This window comes from Trichoderma ghanense (genome assembly GCF_004382785.1).
Source record: "Trichoderma ghanense strain CCMA-1212 chromosome Unknown scaffold_31, whole genome shotgun sequence".
Taxonomy (NCBI): Eukaryota; Fungi; Ascomycota; class Sordariomycetes; order Hypocreales; family Hypocreaceae; genus Trichoderma; species Trichoderma ghanense.
Genome location: NW_027395694.1, coordinates 95463 through 116929, shown reverse-complemented (window position 1 = coordinate 116929; position 21467 = coordinate 95463). Strand labels below are relative to the sequence as shown.

The window sequence follows — 21467 nt, the reverse complement described above, 5'->3', positions numbered from 1 at the left end:
ATTTGCAAATACCTTATTGATTGCATTGATGTCTACTTCTCGTTTGGATGATGACTTCTTTCGATTAGGTATATAGATAGAGTATATGTATCAGAATGCTTGTCTAGAGGTAGTTGCTGCGTTCATTGGCGGAATATTGTTGAGACTTCGGTGGTCCCTATTATCCACGGTCCGAATTCTAGACCTCATCGTACCAGGCAGTCAATCTTAGCGACCGCTTCTACTGGTCTAACCAACAGAACCATTATCTATAACATGAGCTACCTTCGCTCAAGCCACTGCTGATTCACCAACACGGTGGAACCTGAGAGGGGATTCGAGAAAATCGATTGAGCTGACGGGTATCATTCCATCAGTGGTTTCGAGAGGCGTGCGATTCCCATCACTTCTTCTTCTTCTTTGCGCGGGTTGTGCCGTTGTGTGCCGGCTGCTTTGGGGCAAAGCGATTGGCATGGTCCATGTCAAATCCAGACTTGTGCTTCCGGAACAGCAGCATAGTAGCTCTTGCGTCTTCGGTGCTCGAATGCGGTCCGCTTTGAATGTCGATGCCGAGAATCTCTCGGGCCAGGATCTTGAGTGCCGGTTTCCTCCCGTGTCCATACTTTTTGAAGGCCGGGTACTTGGCGGTGTCGCGGATGTTTCTTGGAGAGTGAGAGAGCTTGAGAGCCTCCAGATCGTGCTTGATATCGTGTCCAATGAGGATCCTGTCCTTGAGAATGGCGTCGACTTCTCTCTGCACCTCGTCGAAATCTCTAGCGAATCTCATCTCTTTCTGAGAGATTCCGCTGACGGCTGTTCTCCAATTCGTGACGCGCTCCTTTGGCTTCACGTACGAGTCGTAGACTTGTCGCCCGTGAAAGTCGACGATGCTGATTCGTGCCAGCGCTGATTCATGGCCGCCGGGGCCGACCCCTACCATCTCGCAATCGATGGCGACATACTTTCCAATCTCGAGTCCTTTTGTGAGGCCGTGGTTCACTTTGTCTTTCTCCGATGCCAGCATCAGCGAATTGCCCTTGACGCCCAGACCGTACGCCTCTGCCAAATCCTCCGCTGAGACGCCATGGTCTTTTGCCCAGATCGCCAATGACGGCGACGGACTTTCCTTTGGCTTTTCGATTTCTGTTGAGCTCTGCACACCGCCCATTCTCTTCTTGCGATCTGGTGGACCGGGGTTCTTGCTCTTAGAGATTGGCAAAGACTTCTTTTTCACTGGGGGTTGCAGCTGCTCTTCAGCCTTTCGTTTTGTTGAGGGCTTGGAGGCGGCCTCGGCCTTGAGTTGAGCTTGAAGTTTTTTCCAGTTGGAGGAAAGCCCGGCCATCCTTTCATATAGGGGCCTGGAAGAGCTTATGGATTAGAAAAGTTGCAAGAAAGCGCATCATGCGTCGGTTATACAGAGCAGAAATTCCAAAATCTGCCCTGTCGATATGCTGTATAAGATGCGTTGTTGATCTCAAGGGTAATGAAATTGATGGTTGATGCACCTTGTAAGAGGACCCACCACCTTGTTCATGGTCTTATTCTTTCACCGCCTGCTTAGAAAAGCAACGACCAAGCTAGAAACATGTGGCGAAGCCGCTAAAATCGCAATATTCTGCCGGGCCCCTCTGGATCGCATTTCTTGATCTTGCCATCTCTCTTTCATCAATTTCACGACGAATTCAACTTTTCCATCATGGCTGGCGGCACGCCTCACGGCGAGCCATCGGTGGGCTCCGATACGCCGCGCCAAAAAGGCAAGGCGACGCCAGAGACGCTCAAGACAGGCTGCATTGCTTGGGTTGAGAAGGACGGGCAGCCGCGACGGGCCGAAATCCTCAGCATAAAGGAAACCAAGTCGGGGAAGCACTATTACTGCAACTTTGACAATTTCAACAAGCGTCTGGACGAGTGGGTGCCGGTCGCGCGAATCGATTTCACCCAGGAAGTCGAATGGCCGAACCCCGAGAAGGACAAGCCGAAGGACTCGAAAACGAAAAAGGCGCCGTCGAGCCAGCCCAAGAAGTCGCAAGTGTCGAAGAAGTCGCAGAAGCGGCCCGGGAAGCGCGAACAATCTGTAGCCAGCGAGGCGACCACGCCACATCCATGGACGGGTAAGTGTCTGGTTCCCCTTCATTTCATTGTCCGGGTGTCCTCTGAGCTGCTCCTTCGATGAGCTTCGTACACTCTTGATTGACGAATGCCGCTGACCATCTGAACGTGAGCAACAGAGTTTGTCGATTCGCAAGGCCAGCGAAAGTCTTCATCGGTCGGACCAGATGCCGAATCACAAGTAAACGGCAGCTTCGAAGCGAGCGCGACACCTGGCGCAGGAGACGACTTGGTTGCCGACGAAAAGGATGAAGAGGCGAAGAAAGACGACCACGGCTTCAGCCGAGAGGAGGAAATCGAAAAGCTGAGGACGTCGGGATCGATGACGCAGAATCCGGCTGAAATATCGCGAATACGAAACATATCAAAGGTTCAGTTTGGGAAGCACGACCTCTTCCCGTGGTACTTTTCGCCGTACCCCGAGGCCTTTGCGCTCGAGGACGTGATATACATTTGCGAGTTCTGCCTCAGTTACTATGGGGACGAGTTTGCCTTTATGCGCCACCGAAAGAAGTGCACGCTGCAGCACCCGCCGGGCAATGAGATTTACAGAGATGATTACGTCTCGTTCTTCGAGATTGATGGGAGGCGGCAGCGGACCTGGTGCCGCAACTTGTGTCTTTTGTCCAAGATGTTCCTGGACCACAAGACGCTCTACTACGACGTGGACCCCTTTCTGTTCTATGTCATGACGATGCGGACAGACAAGGGATGTCACATTGTGGGATACTTCTCCAAGGAGAAGGAGAGCGCAGATGCATACAACGTGGCCTGTATCTTGACTCTCCCTCAATACCAGCGGAAGGGCTATGGCCGTCTCCTGATTCAGTTTTCGTACGAACTGTCCAAGATTGAAGGCAAGCTGGGCTCTCCGGAAAAGCCCCTGTCCGATCTTGGTCTTTTGAGTTATCGCCAGTACTGGTCTGAGAACATCCTCGACTTGCTGTTGGGATATAATGAGCGGGATGAGAAGGTGACGATTGAAGCCATTTCTTCGGCGCTGGCGATGACGACGCAGGACGTTGAGCATACGCTGCAGGCCATGAAGATGCAGGTGTACCATAAGAGCGATCACAAGATTGTGATACCGGAGCGGTTGATTCAGCAGCGGGAGAAGCAGAAGCAAAAGGCCAAGAGGGTTCTTGATCCGTCCAAGATCCAGTGGAAGCCGCCGGTGTTTACAGCGTCCAGCCGTACGTGGGGATGGTGATGTTCTTTGCCGTCGGACACGGAGACTTGGGCATTGCCTTTGCTGTCGTTGGATTGTTTGACTGCCTTTGGACTGAGAGCTTCTTGATTTGAAGCTCAGCTTCTCCTTCGCTCTCCTCCTTGGCTTCCATACTATGTAAAATGACGATGGTCATCAGATGGACGAATACCCCCCCTGTACAAAATAATGCATAATGAACATAACATATTCGATGGCTCCTCGATTGCATTTATGAAATCACCAAGATGAAAACGTAACTTATCAATGGCATCTGTCCACTCCCTCAATTGAGAGTCCAATTGACTTGTCTCGGCATCCTCAAGAGCCTTGAAGCAGTGACAACCTCGAAGCCCGAGAATGACGTACTGCTCCGGATTTGACGGCCGGCGTCTCTCAATTGTAGCTCCAGGCCCAGCTTAGCAGCTCCACAGCAACCTGGAACAAGCTCTGGAGTTGCTTGTAGTGGGGGATCTTGTAGCGCATGCAGGGCCTAAACTGCCACATGGATAGTTGCCAATTATTAACGACCTCGGGATCCAATTCAGGACTCTTCAACCTGTAATGACCACACCTCATCCTCATGATATGATCATATAGATCCCACCACTTGGCGATATTCAAGTTGTTGGCTTACTCAGCCAAGATGCCTCTCCAGCTACTAGTAGCCGCACTGCTCGGCTTCGGCGCAGTGACGCCCGTTGACGCCAATGGCCGAGGCGACTGGCAGGCTCCGCTGCCAAACTACCACGCCGACATCTGCCCCGACTATGCGCTCTACTCGACCTACCCTCAGTTTGTCGATCCTCTACCGTGATTCTAGCTTCAGAAGCATCTAACATGGAGACGCAGTCGTCCCTACAGCTCGGGCCCGCACGCCCTGCCCTACCAGCGGCCGAACCCGCGGTGTCGCACGTTCCAGTCGGACGAGATCGAGAGGGTCATTGACGAGGTGACGGCGAGGATAAAGGACCCCGACCTGGCGCGGCTGTTTGAGAATGCGTTTCCCTCCACGACGGACACGACCGTCAAGTTCCACACAAAGGGCGGCAAGGACGCGGGCTTTGTCCCCGTGCAAGGGCCGCCGCTGGAGGACGGCGCATGGGAAGGGCCGCAGTCGTTCATCATCACGGGGGACATTGTTGCCGAGTGGCTGCGGGACTCGACGAACCAGCTGCGCCCTTACCAGGCCCTGGCGAAGAAGGACCCGGCCATCTTCGACCTGATTGTTGGCGCGATCAACACGCAGTCCGAGTATGTCATCCAGTCGCCCTACTGCAACGCCTTCCAGCCGCCCCCCATCAGCGACTTGTCCGCCTCCGCCAACGGCCAGGACGACGTGGTGCATCCCGCGTATGAGCCGAGCGCCGTGTTTGAATGCAAGTACGAGCTGGACTCGCTGGCGCACTTTTTGGCTCTGGCCAATGACTTTTACGATCACACGGGGGCGACGGACTTTTTGACCAAGCGGTGGCTTCGCGCCGTTGAGACGCTCCTGGTGGTGCTTAAGCAGCAGTCGGAGCCGACGTTCAACCCGGAGACGGGCCAGTATGAGCGGAATGCGTATACGTTTCAGCGGTGGACCAATGCCGGCACGGAGACGCTCAATCTCCAGGGCGTTGGGAATCCCCTGAACAGCGGGACGGGATTGGTTCGGTCGGCGTTTCGACCGAGTGACGATGCCACCATCCTGGGGTTCTTCATCCCGGCAAATGCCATGATGTCTGTGGAGCTTGGTCGGGCGGCCAAGATGCTTCGGGCGGCAGGTAACAAGGCTCTGGCCGCCAAGCTGAGTCAATGGAGCGAGAAGCTGCGTGCGGGCGTGTTGGAGCATGGCATCGTCAAGCATAAAAAGTACGGCGACGTGTTTGCCTATGAGGTTGACGGGTATGGCTCTTCCATCTTGATGGACGATGCCAACTATCCTTCGCTGCTGGCTCTGCCCGTGATGGGATTCTGCGACGTGGACGATCCGGTGTACCAGAACACGAGGAAGATGATTCTGGACAAGCAGGGGAATCCGTATTACTTGAAGGGCAAAGACTTTCAAGGAATTGGAGGTACGTTTCTTTCCGTGGTCAAGCAAACGACGATTAGACTAATTGGTGTCATCTTAGGACCGCACATTGGCTTGAAGAATGCCTGGCCCATGAGCCTGCTGCTTCAGGCACAGACGTCAAACGACGATGAGGAGATCAAGGAGTGCCTCGGCTTGGTGTTGGATGCGTCCCCGCGCGGTCTCATACACGAGAGCGTTGATGTCAACTACGCGAGCCAGTACACGCGGAGCTGGTTTGCCTGGGCGAACGGCGTGTTTGCGGTGACGATTTTGGATTTGGCAAAGAGGAAGCCGCATTTGGTGTTTGGGCCGGGGGCGGCGCCGTATGAGATTTGACGTGAGGAGGTGTAGAAGGGATGGTTTGTGTCGTTGATATGACGAGTTGAATGTACATGGTTGATCCTCTAAATGAAGGTCTTGTGCAATTCCATGTGATGAAGGGGAATTATTGAGAGCATAATTAATTGACTATAGTTCCGAGTAACAGAAGATTGATCGGAAAATGGCTGGTTTGTACCATGATTGAGTCCAGGACGCGGCTTCTCATCCATCTGTACTAAGTGACAATCGAGGCGTGTAAATGGCAAGCCTCTCACCCCACAACTTGAGCTACTACAGTGTGAGCTTCAACTCTTCCAAACTCCACACTTGACTCACTCAACTGCCGTTATTGGTATGAACCATCATTGCAGCGCATTGAAGCGATGAACATTCGAAGAGTGTTTTCAGTTTAGTGAGCTCCCATCGTCACATCAGCCATCTCTCCACAGCCGAGCTATGCGACTCTTTTCGCTCCAGCCACGACTCAGACCCTCTCCACCAACCCAAGCCCATCGTCACCCGCATCCGCACAGCTTCAACAACCTCCTCTCACTCACCAAACCCTCACTCCAACCAAAACGCCCGCTCTCCCACCGTCGTCTCACCACATCAAGCACCGCAAAAATGCCTCCCCCAACTCCCATCCCACCAAAGAAGAAACAAATCAACCTCCTCCGCGGCTGGCCCTCCCCCTCCCTCCTCCCCGCACAACTTCTCTCGTCCGCCACCCAGCGCATCCTGTCCTCCCCCGTCTCCAGCGTGCCCCTCCTGCAATACGCTCCGGACGAAGGCTACCAGCCGCTGCGCGAGCGCTTAGCCCAGTGGCTGGGGCGGCATTACGGCGTCGAGCCGGATGCGAACCGGATCTGTGTCACGGGTGGCGCGAGCCAGAATCTCGCTTGTATCCTGCAGAGCTTTACGGATCCGGGGTGGACGAGGGCCGTGTGGATGGTTGCGCCGTGTTATCATTTGGCGGGGGCCATCTTTGAGGATGCCGGGTTTCGGGGGAGGCTGAGGGCCGTTCCTGAGGATGAGGAGGGGGTTGATGTTGGGGAGCTGGAGAGGAGGATGGAGGCTTGGGAGAGGGACGAGGAGGACAAGGGGGTTCGTCCGGAGGTATGAGGTTGACCAAGAACCAACCCCCCCTTGCCCCTTTTATATCAGCAGTACGAAACTGCTGTGACAGAAACTGTGTTGTCCCGGATATTCAAGAAGAAGGCTAACACTCCTGCCCCCCCCGTAAAGCCCTTCAAAGACCCAGGTCCCTTTCGAAAGCTCTACCGCCACGTCATCTACGCCGTGCCAACCTGCTCCAACCCCTCCGGCAAAACAATGTCCCTTGACCACCGCCAGGCCCTCGTCCGCATCGCCCGCAAGCACGACGCCCTCCTCATCAGCGACGACGTCTACGACTTCCTCCAGTGGCCCCTCTCCGGGACCCCAACCCCTGAACGCCCGCCGGAGATGAGGCTGCCCCGGCTGTGCGACGTGGACATGGCCATGGGGCGCGCGGACAACGACCCGCGGGGGTTCGGACACGCCGTGAGCAACGGCTCGTTTAGCAAGATTGCCGGCCCGGGGGTGAGGACGGGATGGGCGGAGGCAACGCCGGCGTTTGTGTTGGGCTTGTCGAAGACGGGGTCGAGCATGTCTGGGGGTGCGCCGAGTGGGCTTTGCGCGGGGATGATGGCTGATTTGCTGGAGAGCGGGGAGCTCGTTGATTTTATCGAGGAGAAGACGAGGCCTGCGCTGCAGAGGAGGCATAGGATCATGATGGATGCCGTGAGGGAGTACCTGGAGCCTCTGGGGGTGGTGGCGCGGGAGTCGAGCGTCAAGGGTGAGGGCATTTACGGGGGGTACTTTGTTTGGCTTACGTTGACGAGGGGGCCTTTGGCGGTGATGGTGTCGGATGCGGCACTCGAGGAGGAGAATATCATTGTTGGGAGGGGGAGTATGTTTGCTGTGAAGGGGGATGAAGACGGGGCGAGGTTTGATGAGGATATCAGGTTGTGCTTTTCTTGGGAGCCGGAGGAGGATCTGGTTGATGGGGTCAAGAGGCTTGGGGAGCTGATTGGGAGGATGCAGGGCAACTTGGATCATTATGAGAAGTTGGCGGCTCGGGTCAAGGACAGTGATCGTCCGGTGAGCAGTTGGGTATGATTTGGGCTTTGAGGGGAAATAGAATTAGAGAAGATGGGATCGTCGTGGGTCAACAAGAACATATATATTATAGAAGGCTTGTAGAAGGGGGTTGCTCATGAGCTGTTACTTTTTGGAGAAAAACGACATGATGCTGCCTTGGCTTCCGCCCTTGCCAGCCGCCGCCTTCTTGGCCTTCTGAGCCGATGAAGCGGGCGTTGGTGTAGGCGTTGCTTTTGCGGCTGCTGGTGCAGGAGCCTCGTCTTCGGAGAATGACTCCCACGCAGCCTCCTGGATGGTCACTACAAAACAAAGTCAGCAAGCATTGAGCGTAAGCATGGCGATCAACGACCTACCCATGTATCCCTGGTCGTCCAATATGCGCTTCTTCTTCATGACCCGTCGCTTGCCCCTCCGGCGGCCGTTGCTGGAATTCGACACCACCTCCGTAGGCTCCTTTTCTTCCTTTGGCTGCTGTTCGGGCTCCGGCTCGGTTTCGGGTTCCGGCTCCGGCTCGGACGCCTCTTCCATCTCCTCGTCTGATTGCTCGTCGTCCTTCTTGGCCTCCTCCCTGACATCCTCTTCCGGATCCTGCATCATGCGCATGAGCGCCTCCTCACGTTCTTTCCTCGCCCGTTTCAGAGCCTCGTGATCGACAGTCTTCTGAGGAGGGAGCACGTCTTCCTCGTCGGCTTCGCCATCGTCAGACAGAGCCATGCTGGTGTCCTCGTCCTTGGCTTTGGGCTCGGGCTTCGGCTTCGGCTTGGGAGGCTTCGCCGCCGCCTTGGCAAAGGACTGCATGATGCCCCCGGAGGCGCCGCGCTTGAGTGTCGCGGGAGGCTTCTTGCCGGCGCTGGACGACGGAGTGGCGTCGGCGGAGGTGGATGGGGTTTCTCTGGCTTCTGGTTTGGCCTTTTCCGGTTGACTTGGCTTTGGCGTGGATGCTTGTGACTCCTGCTTGGTGATGGGCTTGGGCGCTGTTGGGGCGAGGATTTGGGGACGTCCTTTTCGGTCTCGCTTGCGGGCTTGGGGGTTGGCGATGATGCCGTATGTGTCGAGTGCCTTTGCTGGTTCTTCGGCATTTCTGTATTCGGATAGCGATCTTGACACGTCGGAGAGCATTGCGAGATCTCTTTGGGGGAACGGAGCCAGGCTGTAGATGTGGAACGAGGAGACTTGTTCGTATTCAGCCAGCACTTCTACGGGGGACTGTTAGCAAGATTGACACCGACAATGTCATTGTCAGATTCAAGACCTTTCAGCTTCTCTTCGGCCACTATCGTGACTGTTTTGGTGGGCACATGGTCGGAAAGGGGCTCGTGCTCGGGCGCTGAGCTGTCCATGTCGGTGTCGCCAGAGTCAGGGTGTCCATCTTCCGTCTTGGAGCCATAGATCAGGTATGCGGCATGGACTGAGCCCGGCCTGGAAGCATTCTGGCTCTGGTAGAATTCATAGAGCTTCCTGGATCGGCATTAGACAATGTGAGGACTGGGAAAAGCCGGGGTTTCAATTACTGTTTGGCAACGTTGACCCGAAGGTTGAGTGCTCTGCTCAAGAGGCGATATGTCACCTAAACCAGACGCGGATTCTCAGGTTAGAATGTTCACAACATGTCATTGCATTCATGCGTACCGGCACCTCTTCGCTCAGCAGCCGGTCTGAGAGATACTTTTTGGCCTCGTCCATGATGTGTGATCGATCCTTTGCGACTGTATGAGAATTGGAAGATCAAGGCGATATGCCCAGCTCGTCGCCAGCTTATCGGATCGATAGCTCGCCCTCCAATTTGGGCTGCACGCGTTTGGCACTTGACACGAACTCACGTGCCCGCCAATTTGAACTGCACGGTTTGATGCATGCCGGCCCCTCTAAACGCAGCCAGACAGGTTTGAAACAACTGGGTCGACGGCAAGGCTCACTATGCACTTAGTCGGAATATCACTCTAACCAGGCATTTGCCTCTCCATCAACGCGTCAGTCGCGACGGCGCATTCTAGACAAAATCTCCAAGATTGGCCGTCTCTCAGTCGTTATAAGAGTCATCGGCTGGCTTGTCTGTGTTGAGCGTGGTTTCTTCGACGATTGGGAATTACCTGTTGTCGCTCCATTATAGACTTGCGCCTTGCTCAGCCTTGCCAGCATACCCAAAGATCAATTCATTTCCCCCTCTTTTGGATACCCATTCCACATATAAACCAACCACCGCTGGTCCAATTCAATAAATGGCCTCCTCCGACGATGTCCCCGACTCGACCGACTGGCTCTCGACGCCGCTCTCGGGGTTCGCCGCCGTCGAGGCCGCCCTGCGCTGCCAAGTCTGCAAGGACCTCTACAAGACGCCCATGATCACGTCCTGCTGCCACACCTTCTGCTCCATCTGCATCCGGCGGGCGCTCTCCAACGACGGCAAGTGCCCCATGTGCCGCGCGACCGAGCAGGAGCTCAAGCTGCGCAGCAACTGGTCCATGGAGGAGACGGTCGAGGCCTTTTCCAAGGCGCGGGCGGCGGCGCTGAGCCTTGCGCGGAGTCATCAGGACGGGGCGAGGAGTAGTCGGTCGCCGAAGAGAAAGGCGGCTGAGGGGGCGGCTGAGGCGCATGAGCCGAAGAGGTTGCGGACGTCGGCGAGGTTGAGCAGGAATAGGGGGGGGCCTTCAGTGCCGGTTACACCGTCTGAAGAGGTGGAGGAGCAGGTTGTTCCTGATTCAAACAATGACGAGGAGGACGGGGACTATGTGCCGGATGCTCGTAAGTCGCAGATACATGACGCCTTTGGACTTCCAACCCTCGCTAACAGCTCACCTACACACAGCAAACGGTCTTGTCCCATGCCCCTTGTGTAACAGACGAATGAAAGAGTGGCAGGTCTTTGGCCACTTGGAATCCTGTCCCGGCCCTTCAGCAGCAGCAAGTCCTCTAAATAATCCCACCACCACAGATACCACGCCCTCCTTTGCGCAATCCCACCGAAAGCAACAAAAGACACTCGAACGCTTACCCCCCCTCAACTACTCCATGCTCAAAGAGCAAGCCCTCCGAAAGAAAATGTCCGACCTCGGCATCTCCAACCAAGGGCCGCGCATTCTCCTGGAAAAGCGCCACAGGGAGTGGCTCACCCTCTGGAACGCAAACTGCGACGCCGCGGTACCCAAGAAGCGCTCCGAGCTGCTGCACGATCTGGATACCTGGGAGCGGACGCAAGGGGGGCGGGCGCCGACGATGGGAAGGGTGGCGCAGACGGCGGCGGTGATTAAGGATAAGGATTTCGATGGGGCGGCGTGGGCGGCGAGGCATGATTCTTCCTTTAGGGATTTGATTGCGAGCGCGAGGAGGAGTAGGCAGGAGGCGGCGAAGAAGACGGAAGAGGTGGACGAGGCGTCCGAGGCTTCAGCAGGGAGGAATCCAGATTCGGTGGTGATTGCGTCTTCTCAACCACCGGAGGAGAAGCCGACGACGACAGATGATCCATCGGATCAACATGGAGAGGGGAGGCCGGACACAGCGCCGGGTTTGGAGCCGGTATTGGACCCTTCTCATGCGGAGCCAATGTCTTGGCAGCTGTCACAACGGCCGATAGGCTCAGCGCCGTCGGCAGAGGGCGCGAGCACGAGGATGGTGGAAGCAGACAAATACTAAGCGAATGCATATCCAGAACCTACACATGCACATGCACATGTCTCTCGAGCGCACGTCCATGCGCATGATGAATTTGATGCGCCAAGTCGTCTCGAAAAGGGGGCTCCCACCACAGCGCCAGTGCCCATCTTGACTGCAAAGCAAACAAATCCTTGAATTCCGCTGTGATCCGATTATAACCTGTAGAACATCTCATTACATACGCCGAGTTCCCGTTCCCTACCAGCCTTTGTAGTATTCTGATTCTTGAGAAAAGATGACATCGCCAGCTCTCGATTCCATTGCAAACATCAAGTCCACTTCAGCCCACTTCCACCATTTCCCCATCTCCTCAACCATCCAGCGTCAAATTCGCAATCCCCGTCTCCTTAGTCGGCGATCCTATCCGCTCGGGCTCATCTCCCGTAGGCACCGCCGGAAGCTCGTTCAGCGCCTTCATAGCCTTGAGAGCTTCCTGCTCCTCTTCCCTGCCGCGCCGCTCCGCTTCCTTGCTCCGCTGCTTCTCCTCCTCCTCCTTCTTCTGCTCCTTCTCCAAAGCCTCCAGCTCCTCATCAATCTCCTCCTCGTCCACAACCATGCCCGTCGGCTCCGCCAAGATGGCGGACAGCTCGTCCGTGGCGCTCATCTCCTCCCTGAGACGAACCATTGTGCCTTCGACCTTTTCCACGCCGCCGAGCTGGGCATTGAGGCTCTTGAGCGCGCTGGCGGACGACTCCATGACCTTGACGAGCTGGACCTGGTCCGAGGCCTGCTGCAGCTTCGCGGCTACTGTTTCCAGCTGGTTGAGCGTTGCGTAGCGCGCGGTCAGGTACGATTCGGCTCGTTTCTTCGCTTTGAGGGCGGCCAGGGCGGCGACGCGGTTCTTGCGCAGGACGGCGTTCCTGGCTTCTTGGTCTTGCTCGTCGATTCGCTTGTTAAGAAGATCGATTTGGTGCTCCAAGCTGCCCATCAGTTCCTTGATAGATGCCATTGATGAGTCCTCTTGTGTGATCCCTCTTGCTTCGCCGCTCGCTCGTATGCGGACGGTCTGGCCATCGTACTCAATCATGTCCTTGTCTCGAGATAAAAACTTGAGCAACACGTCGGTATCTGTGTCGGACAGCCGCTGCTCCTGGCCCAGCACTGCCTTGAACAGCGCCTGGAACTGACCCCTCGTGAAAACCCGATCATACCTCGGTGCCGTTTCACCAATAACCTCCCCCAGCTCGCGACTGGCCGTCTCGACGTTCTTCATGACGACATAGTTGCCCTTGGGTATCCTGTCCTCCCCCCGCGCCGGATCAATCACGCCCAACTGCCGCAACGTCCATCCCATGACATCCCACGGAATCTGCGACCAGCTGTGCTGGTATATGTTGTGGTTCGAATGGAGAAAGGTCTGCAGCGGAACCAGGTCCTTTTGCGCCAGCGCCTCGTTGATGACGGCGCCGAGGGCCAGCGGCTGGCCGAATTGCTTGCTGGCGAGCGACTTGCGGAGCGACTCGTCGAGGTCGAAGACGAGGGCGCTGGACTGGGAGCCCTGGCGGGCGAGGAGGCCTTCGGATGCGAGGCGCGCGAGGGCGAGCAGCCAGGCGGAGACGTTGGCTTGGTAGCCGTCTGGGTTCAGCGTCTTTTGGGAGCGAAAGTCGGAGTAGAGCGCGGGGAGGCGGGATCTTTTTCAGGTGAGTCAGTCGCAGTCTGTATGATTTGACTGATGACGAGCATAAATATGCGATGGAATGGCGAAAGGGAGGAGGATGAAAGCTCACTTGCGGAAGTTGGCATCGTGCTGGACGAGGTAGTCGGCGAGCTCGCCCATTTCGAATCCCGTTGCGAGGCGATGGCTAGTGATCTCTTCGAACTGCGATGGAGAGAGAGCGCGAGGAGATCCGGGTATATGTGACTGCTTATATTACAGCGACATGAATGACGGAGAGGTTGCGCATGAGGCGGCGGTTGTTTGTTTTTGTTGTTTTGGGTGTGATGACAGTCGAGGCTTCGAGATGCCGGGCTGTTAGTGGGTTGAAGTGCGCTAAGGCAGCTGGCTGTGTTAGTGCCTGATTGCTTGGAGCGCATGTGATTCGAGACTTTAAGGAGCTGGTCAGTCAACTTCATGACTCCTACTTATTCTTGGGATATTCATTCGATGAGCTGTAAAGAATTTTTTCTTATCTTGCATTATGTGATGATTAAGGCATCCAATAGAAACTATTCCAAGGTAATCGGTAAGAGGACAACGCTGTATGAATGTGTACCAGTCACAGAGCTTCAGACCGTGAACCAGTCATTCATTGTTCATCTTCCCAGTATCCAATCCCTCTACCAAACAAAGGCCAGCCCTCCATCCATCTTCTCCTGAACCGATAATACAGAATCGCTGAAGCCAGAGCCCACCATCATCAGCGGTCCATTACCACATCAGCCGGTTGGAACGAGGCCCGACAAAGACGAGACAGCTCCGGCCATTATTCATATTCACATCTTCTCCAACCTCATGAATTACCCCTGTATCGCCCCCATCATACCCAATCCCGTTTGCCATTGTCCTATTCAAATCCCTCTTTATCTATAGCTTCGTTGGTATCTTTGCTCATGTCCTCATTGTGCAGTGGTGCCGTCTCCGTCCCGCCTCGTGCTAGATTGCTCGCTCTCCTCGAGCGTGTGTCCACCAACGCCTCGCTCTCCTCATCTATGCCGCCGTCAACGGCATCCTCCGACATGCCCCTATCGCGCCCGGCAGGAAACTCCAGCTTCTCCGTCAGTTCTCGCTGTAGAGAGTCCATGGTCTCTCGAGCAATGGCGAACCGGGAGATGCCCTGGCCGTGCGGCAGCGTTTCGTACATCCTTTTGGCTTCGTTGAGGCATCGCTGCGCGGGGATGTACTTGGACTGTTGGGCCCAAGCCTTCGCCGCAAATACGCTCCAAGCTGCTGATTTTCGCCGCCGGCTGCCCCAGCTCCAGCTGCCGACGCCCGACTTGGAGGCATAGCAAATCGCCAGTCGCTCCTTGAGCAGCGCATCCCCGATACTGCCGAGGATCTTCGATTCGAGCAGCCGGGTGCACCATCGTGCGGCATCGTCAATGCTGGACCCTCCCCTGAGCCGCAGGAGCTCTTGGGCCAGGATCAGCGTCCTCGTCGCTCCGTATGGAGAGCTACACCGTGTGTTATAAGAATAGAATGCCGACTCCAGCATTTGGTCGACAGTCTCCGCGCGGCTTTTGGAGGTCAACTGCTGGGGCATAAGAAGAAGGCTGATGGCTGCCATCTCATTCGCTGCGGCGTGGTATTTCCATGCTTTTGCTTCGCTGAAATCCGATCGCAGCAGATCATAGGTAGAGTGAGCCAACCTCCAGTCGCGCAACATAAAGGCAAAATCAGCCAGCTTTCGCATGATGGCCTCCGACGTATCGGCCCGGTAGAAGCCTGAGGGATCGTAGCCGTCTTTGCTGGTATTGATGCCGCTTGATGAGCTCCGTGAGGTGCTGCCAAACCCTGTCCACCTCTTTGACAGACTCATAAACCTGCCCGTGAGTCCCCTGCGCCTCGACGCAACTTGGTCGTTCCAGATGGTGGCGTGTCGCTCCATGGTAGGGATGATCGACTGCGTCACCATCTCGCGGACAAACGTGCGGATGGCTGTCGCATCGGACTCGAAGATGTACCGTGACGGATCCTCAAAGTCCTCATCGTTCTCGCTTCGGCGGATCTCTGCCAACTCTTCCGCAGCCGACATCCAGTCGCTTCGGGGGAGAGGTATGCTGTCGTCATCCGTCTCCACACTCTGGCTACACCGTAGCCTCAACAGATGGCAGTGAAGCCCCAAATGTCGCTTCATCTGCTCAAACAGCCCCATGGATCTTGCAATGTCGTCATTCTCCTCGTCGTGAACCAAAACGTAGTATCTTAGATAGTCTCCGTCTACCCATGATGGCAGCCTCCTCTCACCTTGGCTAGTTTCGCTGTAGAGGCGCCGAAGCTCCTCGATTGGGGCCGCGTTGCGCGAGCTGATCGCTATGATGCAGGCAACCGGATGAGCAAAGGTTTCGTGAGGCGAGATGGGCAAGCCCGACAGAAGACGCCGCAGATACAGAGCATAGTATGGTGAAGCTGCCTCGGAATCAGAGCCGTTCTTCGTCATGATGCTCTGGTGCGGCATTCCAAGGAATGATTCCTCTGCATACGAGAGATGGCGTTCAACAACAGCCTCGATGTCGTTGATGGCTGACCTCCTTCCGGCGTCCCTTTCTTGCGCTCCATTCTGACCCCGCGGCGCCGGGGCTTGCTGGGATCCAGACGTCAGGGCATCTGGGCGCTCAATGTTCTCACCAAATCGTGTGAAGCGTATAGAAAAGTCGTCCACTATTCGTCCAACGCCGTTGCTGTCCCTAATGTTGACCTTGCCCTGGATGCTCTCGCCAAACGGCCGTAACAGCTCCCACAGCCCATGCTGGAAGCCCTTTTCACGGATCAAAGCCTCCGTATCCCGCGAGGCATAGACGGAGACATGAGGCACAAAGGACTTTAAGATGAGATTCAATGGCTCGCTCGGATCGTCCCCGACATTCTCCGGCAGTCCCCGATTCTGGCCAATGTCAAACACCGTGCCCGACAGAACCCGTGACGGAGATCCTCGGCCCGCAGGCGACATGGACCTCGAGCCCGGCGGCGACAGCGTCGAGGCGTACAGAGAAGCGGCAGAAGGGTTCGATCGGCGAAAGACGAGCGAGGATTCGGAGGGAGAGGTCGGAAACGGCTCGATGGTCGAGGTCGAGTGCCTCATGTACGAGAACTTGGCGGCCGAGGCCGCAGCGGGCAACGCCTGGATCGGTTCCGTCGACGGCTCATCTTGAGGCCGCGGCATCGAAGGCGACTTTGGGTGCGGTGATTCCCGCTGACACACACACACACACAGTTCAGGTTGCTTGCGGTGCCTTCATGCGGAACCGGGGGCCAGAGGAGAGTCGCAAGCGTCGGGCGTCGAGGTACGGCTCTGCATGTTCCTCCTGCGAAGCGGCGGGCGGGCGCGAGAATGTCACTTTGCGTGGTTGATGCCACGGTCCAGCCTTCTCATGATGTCCAGCAGTGCCCCATCATACCTATTCTGTATCGGGGCGATGGCAGCCCGCCACTTGATCAGGGTGGCGGATAGATGCATAGTATCTGCGGAGTGCATATGTACGCTACAACGGTGCTCGGCAGCCAGTTGTACATAGCTGCTTACCGTAGTGCGTAAGAGTGGACTTTCACATACTAACATCATCATCCAAACCATTCAAGACGCGCCCGTTGCTGTTGCTCTTGTTTCCTTCCTCCTCCCCACCATCTTCATACTCATATTTTCTCACAATGCCGTCAGATCTCTCAAATTACATTGCATCAAGATACCTCGTCGCCGACCCAAAGCCCTCCAAGAAGCGCAAGCGCAAGCAAGCAACCGCACCCTCCGGCCTCTTAATCACCGACGACGACGACGACTCAGCCTGGAGAAAAGGGGGCGCCACGCAAGATGCCGAAGACGAAGACGGGCCCCTGACCGTCGCAGGAGTCACAGCCGAGCTGCGGAAACTGAAAAAGAGCAATTGGAAGACCGTGTCGGAGGGCGGGGGAAAGGCGGCATCCAAGAGCCAGGATGACAGCGCCGCTGCTGCGGATGCCATTCTCGCGTCGGCTGCTGCTGAGAATGAAGCTGCGAGGGCGGCGGACGATGAAATGCCGGTCGTTGAGGGGGGTGAGAGCGTGGTGAAGATGAGCGACGGGACACACGCCGGGTTGCAGAGCGCCGCGGCTGTCTCTGCACAGCTGAGGCGGCGGCAGCAGGAAGAGCGCGAAGAGTTTGAGCGCCACAGAAGGAATGCCAAAGAAGAAGAGACGGTATACCGAGACGCCACGGGTCGCCGAATCGACATATCCATGAAGAGGGCTGAAGCAAGGCGAGCGGCCGCCGAGGCCGAGGAAAAGGAGAGGCTCGCCAAGGAATCGCTCAAGGGCGAAGTCCAGCAGGAGGCCGCCAGGCGGCGGAGGGAAGACCTGGAGAACGCCAAGCTCATGACGTTTGCGCGCAAGGCCGACGACGAGGAGATGAACAGGGAGCTCAAGGAGCAGCAGAGATGGAACGATCCCATGATGCAGTTCCTGGCGGACAAGGACGCAGGCCGGGGGAGCAAGGGCTCGAAGCGCCGGCCTGTCTACGCGGGGAGCGCGCCTCCTAATCGCTATGGCATAAAACCTGGATATCGATGGGACGGCGTGGACAGGGGAAATGGACATGAGGCAGAGCGGTTCAAGGCCATCAATCGGCGAGAGCGCAACAAGGGGCTGGATTATGCATGGCAAATGGATGAATGAGGATAGTATGCATCGTATTTGAGATACCCCATCTGAACTACTACCTAGGACTGAATAGCCTGGCATCAGAATGTTTGCCGCGTCCGCCCTCTGATCATCTCTCTTTTTTATACGAGACAAGAAAAAGTGCCGGGTCCGTCCACCAGGCCCCATAAACCAAACAGCTCACTTTAAAGTTTTCTCTCCTTCACGACCCGAGATGCAGTGTATAGCTCTCATCAGGCATCGCCATCCTTGGGTTCGAAAGTAATGGCCCCCTCCCATCACTTTCTCCGACGCAGGCGCTTGTCAGGGCCGTAATCGCAAAGTTGCTTAACAAGTCCGATCCACTCTTGTCTGGGCATACGACCTGGTCCGTCTCCGACACGGCCCTGGAACAAGTTGATGAGGTCACCAATCGTGATTCCATCCGCTGGTATCTTCTCCAGAATCTCCCATGGCTCAATGAGCCCACCGGACAAGGGAGAAGAGGCACCTGTTGTCACCGATTGTTAGCTTTCAAGAAACACAAGACAAGACTGGGAAAGGAGCGTACCAGCCGGGGTGGGATTAGGACTGCCGGCCCTAGACGCTGAGGGTGTTCCTCTCGAGCTGCCAACAAGCTTAATCTTCTTCTTCTGCATGGCCCCATCCGACATCTCTCCTGCCGTGGCTTCTCCGTCACTTCCAGAGCCCGCCGTGATCTTAGGACGCCGAACTGTGGTTTGCGACAGCCCGGGGGTGCCGGGCCGGCTTCCGAGAGCCGCTGCCGTAACCTTCTTCTGCTTCTTTCTCGTCGACTCGTTGCCGCTCGACTCGGATAGGGTGGGCGAGCCGGGACGCTTGAGAGATTTCCCCTTCTTGGCCATCTCTGAGAGCTTCTGCTTGCCTTGCGGGGTGGTTGATCCCTTGGCACTCTGCAGCTTGGCCTTGTCCTTGTCACCCTGTGCGTCCTTATTCTCTCCCTCTTTCTTCTCCTCTTCTTTTCCGGCTTCCTCCTCCTCATCCGAGCTATCATCCTCACTCTATAGATTCTCATGTTAGCAACGGGCAAGGTCAGCTGTAGCACGAATAGGAAACTTACCGAGCTGCTCCAGGGGTTAGAATCCGAGTCGTCGCTTTCGTAAATCTCTTCTCGATCTCTCTTGATGAGAGCCTTTTTCGTGGTTTTGCCATATTTCTGTCTCTCTAGCTCCTCCCTAAGCTGCTCTTGCAGTTCCTTGTCCACTTCTTGCTCGTCTGCTTCGCCGAACAAGTTCGCTCCCAATTGTTCGCGGCGAATCCTGGTCTTGGATTCCTTGGTATCTTCATCCTCCTGCGGCTCAAAGTGGGGAGTTTCGTCATCGTCCTGGAATTCGTCACCGGAGACGTCGAGCTCGTCGTGCTCCATCTTCTCCTCGCGGGAGGCTGCCCTGAAGGTGTCGCTTTCGGTTTTGATCATCTGACCCCGTCCGTACAGCAGCCGACGCGTAGCTTCGAGATCATTCAGGCCAGCCTTCTTCTCCTCGTCCTTCATGACCCAACGGCCGACATCAACCTTGCGGTTCATGAAAGCCTCGGCCTGATCTATCGTGAAAGGTTGGAACGGTGGCTTGGAGTTGAACTTGTAGCATTTCTCCAGTGGAACCATGCGGAAAACCGACCCGTCAATCATGAATGCAACGCTAGATTCGGAGAGGGCAGCCACATAGCTGCCAACCCAGACATTCTTCCCATCGGCGTCTTCCAGGTGCCATGGAAGAGCCTCCTCATATCTCAGGTCTGATTCCTTCTTCGCTGCCGATGTTTTTGGGGCTCGATTGAACATTGTTTTCTCCTCCTTTTGCTTCTTCGGGCGCTTGGCGACTACTTCTTTAGCAACAGGCGCAATCTTGGCTTGATCGATGGCTCTCTGGGCTTCTCTCTCTGCTTTTGCCTGTGCCAGTCTTTCCGCCTCTTGCTCATCCACTGGGGGCCGTTCAGGCTCCTCCACCTTGACAGCTCTTCCAGGAGGTGGTTGGCGGGCATCACGCCGATGCAGAGTAACGGGTCTAGCGAATTCCTCCTGGTCTGTGGGATCAATGGGCTTCTCACCCAGCTTGGTCTGCGAGAACTTCATGAGGTGATACCGGATTCCATCGAGGAGGGCCTTTTTGGTTGTCATGATCGGGATGTCATTATAAGGGTAGTTGGGCGGCGGCTCGCTCCATCCGCCGTACTGATTCCGTATCTCTTCGGCACTGGGCTTTGCTCCATTCGCGGCAGCCTGCGCTGAAGATGATGGCGCGCCATTCGGAGGCGGTTGACTGGGTCTGGGTGGAGGTTTGCGAGACGATGCGACGAGCGGGTTCGGCTTCTTGCGAAGAGGACGCAGCGGATTTGGTTTTTGGTGCCGCGGAGGGCCATGCGGAGCGTGGTGAGGAGAGCCGTTGGGGTCTCCAGCAGGAGCGCTCATCTTGATGTCGCGGTGCGCGTGAGAGATTGATCGTTTGAGTGGGCGCAAAAGGCACGCAGCCTCTTTGCACGAGGTTGTCGTGCCTCCGCAGCCGAACGAGGAGCTGCAGCTGATTGCGGCAGCGTGTGACGTAGGAGAATTGGCGTATCAAAGGGCGCGATAGTTGCGAGATCACGAAGCTACAGTGACGGCGGACGTATGGCGAAGATGTTGACGTTGCCGCACAGCTGGTAAGGAAGACGGCGGTTGAGGTTGGAGGTGAGTGAAGCGAAGCCGGAAGAGAAACAGCGAAAGGTACCTAGGTAAGTTAAGGCGGTGCCTAGAGCTGTTAGCAGATCGCCGGAGAACTGCCGCTCAGATGTGTGATGACGCTTGATGACAAAGGCTGCGGGTGTTACAAAGGTACGTATCCACAAGACGATCAAGAGCAAACCGAGCTCGAGGTAACATGAAGGTGACAAACTTTGACAGGGACAATGGATTCAATAGAATGTTGAAGTTGAAATGATGGAAAAACCGAAGCTCCTTATGCTATCTCCATTATCAATAGTAGGCTCTTTGGGGGGCGCTCTTTTCTTTTCGTCCTCCTGTTGCTGGATGGCCCACAGCGATATAGCCTCCGGCTTTAATACTGATGTTGAATGTGAAATCATGCTGCAAACGTGAGAATATTGGGTTCGAGTTTGAAGCATGCTGTATGCAGATTGAACTTACAAGTGAAACAGCTACTGCAGTTATTTCACAAGTCTCCATTCACTGAATATATCGTAGCCCAGCACAGAGATGCAGTCATTTGATATCTTGCAATCAGGCTTTCAAGCTGCAGCAGATGCTTAGCGCAGGCTGCTGGCGCCTGCTAGTGCCAAGCGGCAACGCCCTGCGCTGCACTAACAGCTCGTCGGCTCCGCTTCTCCAAAGTGACTTCGTCGTTGTGCAACATGCCATCACCAGCCGACGAATTGCCTGCTTGATTCTCTTTCATCATCCTTTCCCACGCATAAGGCTCACAGCAACATACAACCGCCTTTTTTGTATGAATCTTTGCCGCCTCAGAGACTCTCTCATCATCACCAATTCTTTCATACCATATCGCTGAATAGCATCGTATTAGGGTATCAATATCCAGCTTCGAAAAGCATCACATACTGCCCCCAGGCCTGTACGCGACACCACCCTTTGGGCATCTCCCCTCTTTAGGTATGTATTGATGGAGCAATCATCTGCTCTGCCCTGTTTTCCCCATTTTCTTCATCAGCTGCTTACCTGCACCGCATGGCAG

General features: G+C 55.8%; 10 protein-coding genes across 10 annotated transcripts; 5 read left to right on the top strand and 5 right to left on the bottom strand.

Moving 5' to 3' along the window:
* Positions 1 to 382: 382 nt before the first annotated feature.
* CCMA1212_010794 (RNA exonuclease 4) lies at positions 383 to 1321 on the bottom strand (the record flags this gene model as incomplete). Its single annotated transcript, XM_073707822.1, has 1 exon — positions 383 to 1321. The coding sequence occupies one exon, from the start codon at positions 1319 to 1321 to the stop codon at positions 383 to 385; it is 939 nt and encodes a 312-aa protein (XP_073553679.1).
* A 354-nt stretch (positions 1322 to 1675) lies between these two features.
* On the top strand, positions 1676 to 3301 carry CCMA1212_010793 (Histone acetyltransferase ESA1; the record flags this gene model as incomplete). The annotated part of the gene is made up of 2 exons (XM_073707821.1): positions 1676 to 2093; positions 2211 to 3301. The coding sequence occupies 2 exons, from the start codon at positions 1676 to 1678 to the stop codon at positions 3299 to 3301; spliced, it is 1509 nt and encodes a 502-aa protein (XP_073553683.1).
* Positions 3302 to 3803: 502 nt separating this feature from the next.
* CCMA1212_010792 (uncharacterized protein) lies at positions 3804 to 5693 on the top strand (the record flags this gene model as incomplete). Its single annotated transcript, XM_073707820.1, has 3 exons — positions 3804 to 3810; positions 3967 to 4111; positions 4163 to 5693. The coding sequence occupies 3 exons, from the start codon at positions 3804 to 3806 to the stop codon at positions 5691 to 5693; spliced, it is 1683 nt and encodes a 560-aa protein (XP_073553684.1).
* A 609-nt stretch (positions 5694 to 6302) lies between these two features.
* On the top strand, positions 6303 to 7838 carry CCMA1212_010791 (Uncharacterized protein; the record flags this gene model as incomplete). The annotated part of the gene is made up of 2 exons (XM_073707819.1): positions 6303 to 6794; positions 6843 to 7838. The coding sequence occupies 2 exons, from the start codon at positions 6303 to 6305 to the stop codon at positions 7836 to 7838; spliced, it is 1488 nt and encodes a 495-aa protein (XP_073553681.1).
* A 105-nt stretch (positions 7839 to 7943) lies between these two features.
* Positions 7944 to 9503, bottom strand: CCMA1212_010790 (DNA polymerase delta subunit 3; the record flags this gene model as incomplete). The annotated part of the gene is made up of 5 exons (XM_073707818.1): positions 7944 to 8119; positions 8174 to 9016; positions 9073 to 9278; positions 9332 to 9387; positions 9450 to 9503. 5 exons carry the CDS (start codon positions 9501 to 9503, stop codon positions 7944 to 7946), a joined length of 1335 nt encoding a protein of 444 aa, XP_073553682.1.
* Positions 9504 to 10039: 536 nt separating this feature from the next.
* CCMA1212_010789 (Postreplication repair E3 ubiquitin-protein ligase rad18) lies at positions 10040 to 11450 on the top strand (the record flags this gene model as incomplete). Its single annotated transcript, XM_073707817.1, has 2 exons — positions 10040 to 10562; positions 10627 to 11450. 2 exons carry the CDS (start codon positions 10040 to 10042, stop codon positions 11448 to 11450), a joined length of 1347 nt encoding a protein of 448 aa, XP_073553706.1.
* A 331-nt stretch (positions 11451 to 11781) lies between these two features.
* On the bottom strand, positions 11782 to 13248 carry CCMA1212_010788 (uncharacterized protein; the record flags this gene model as incomplete). The annotated part of the gene is made up of 2 exons (XM_073707816.1): positions 11782 to 13102; positions 13199 to 13248. 2 exons carry the CDS (start codon positions 13246 to 13248, stop codon positions 11782 to 11784), a joined length of 1371 nt encoding a protein of 456 aa, XP_073553705.1.
* Positions 13249 to 13975: 727 nt separating this feature from the next.
* Positions 13976 to 16291, bottom strand: CCMA1212_010787 (uncharacterized protein; the record flags this gene model as incomplete). The annotated part of the gene is made up of 1 exon (XM_073707815.1): positions 13976 to 16291. One exon carries the CDS (start codon positions 16289 to 16291, stop codon positions 13976 to 13978), a length of 2316 nt encoding a protein of 771 aa, XP_073553712.1.
* A 485-nt stretch (positions 16292 to 16776) lies between these two features.
* On the top strand, positions 16777 to 17775 carry CCMA1212_010786 (Pre-mRNA-splicing factor CWC26; the record flags this gene model as incomplete). The annotated part of the gene is made up of 1 exon (XM_073707814.1): positions 16777 to 17775. One exon carries the CDS (start codon positions 16777 to 16779, stop codon positions 17773 to 17775), a length of 999 nt encoding a protein of 332 aa, XP_073553711.1.
* Positions 17776 to 18038: 263 nt separating this feature from the next.
* Positions 18039 to 20188, bottom strand: CCMA1212_010785 (Transcription initiation factor IIF subunit alpha; the record flags this gene model as incomplete). The annotated part of the gene is made up of 3 exons (XM_073707813.1): positions 18039 to 18250; positions 18311 to 18779; positions 18839 to 20188. 3 exons carry the CDS (start codon positions 20186 to 20188, stop codon positions 18039 to 18041), a joined length of 2031 nt encoding a protein of 676 aa, XP_073553714.1.
* Positions 20189 to 21467: the final 1279 nt, after the last annotated feature.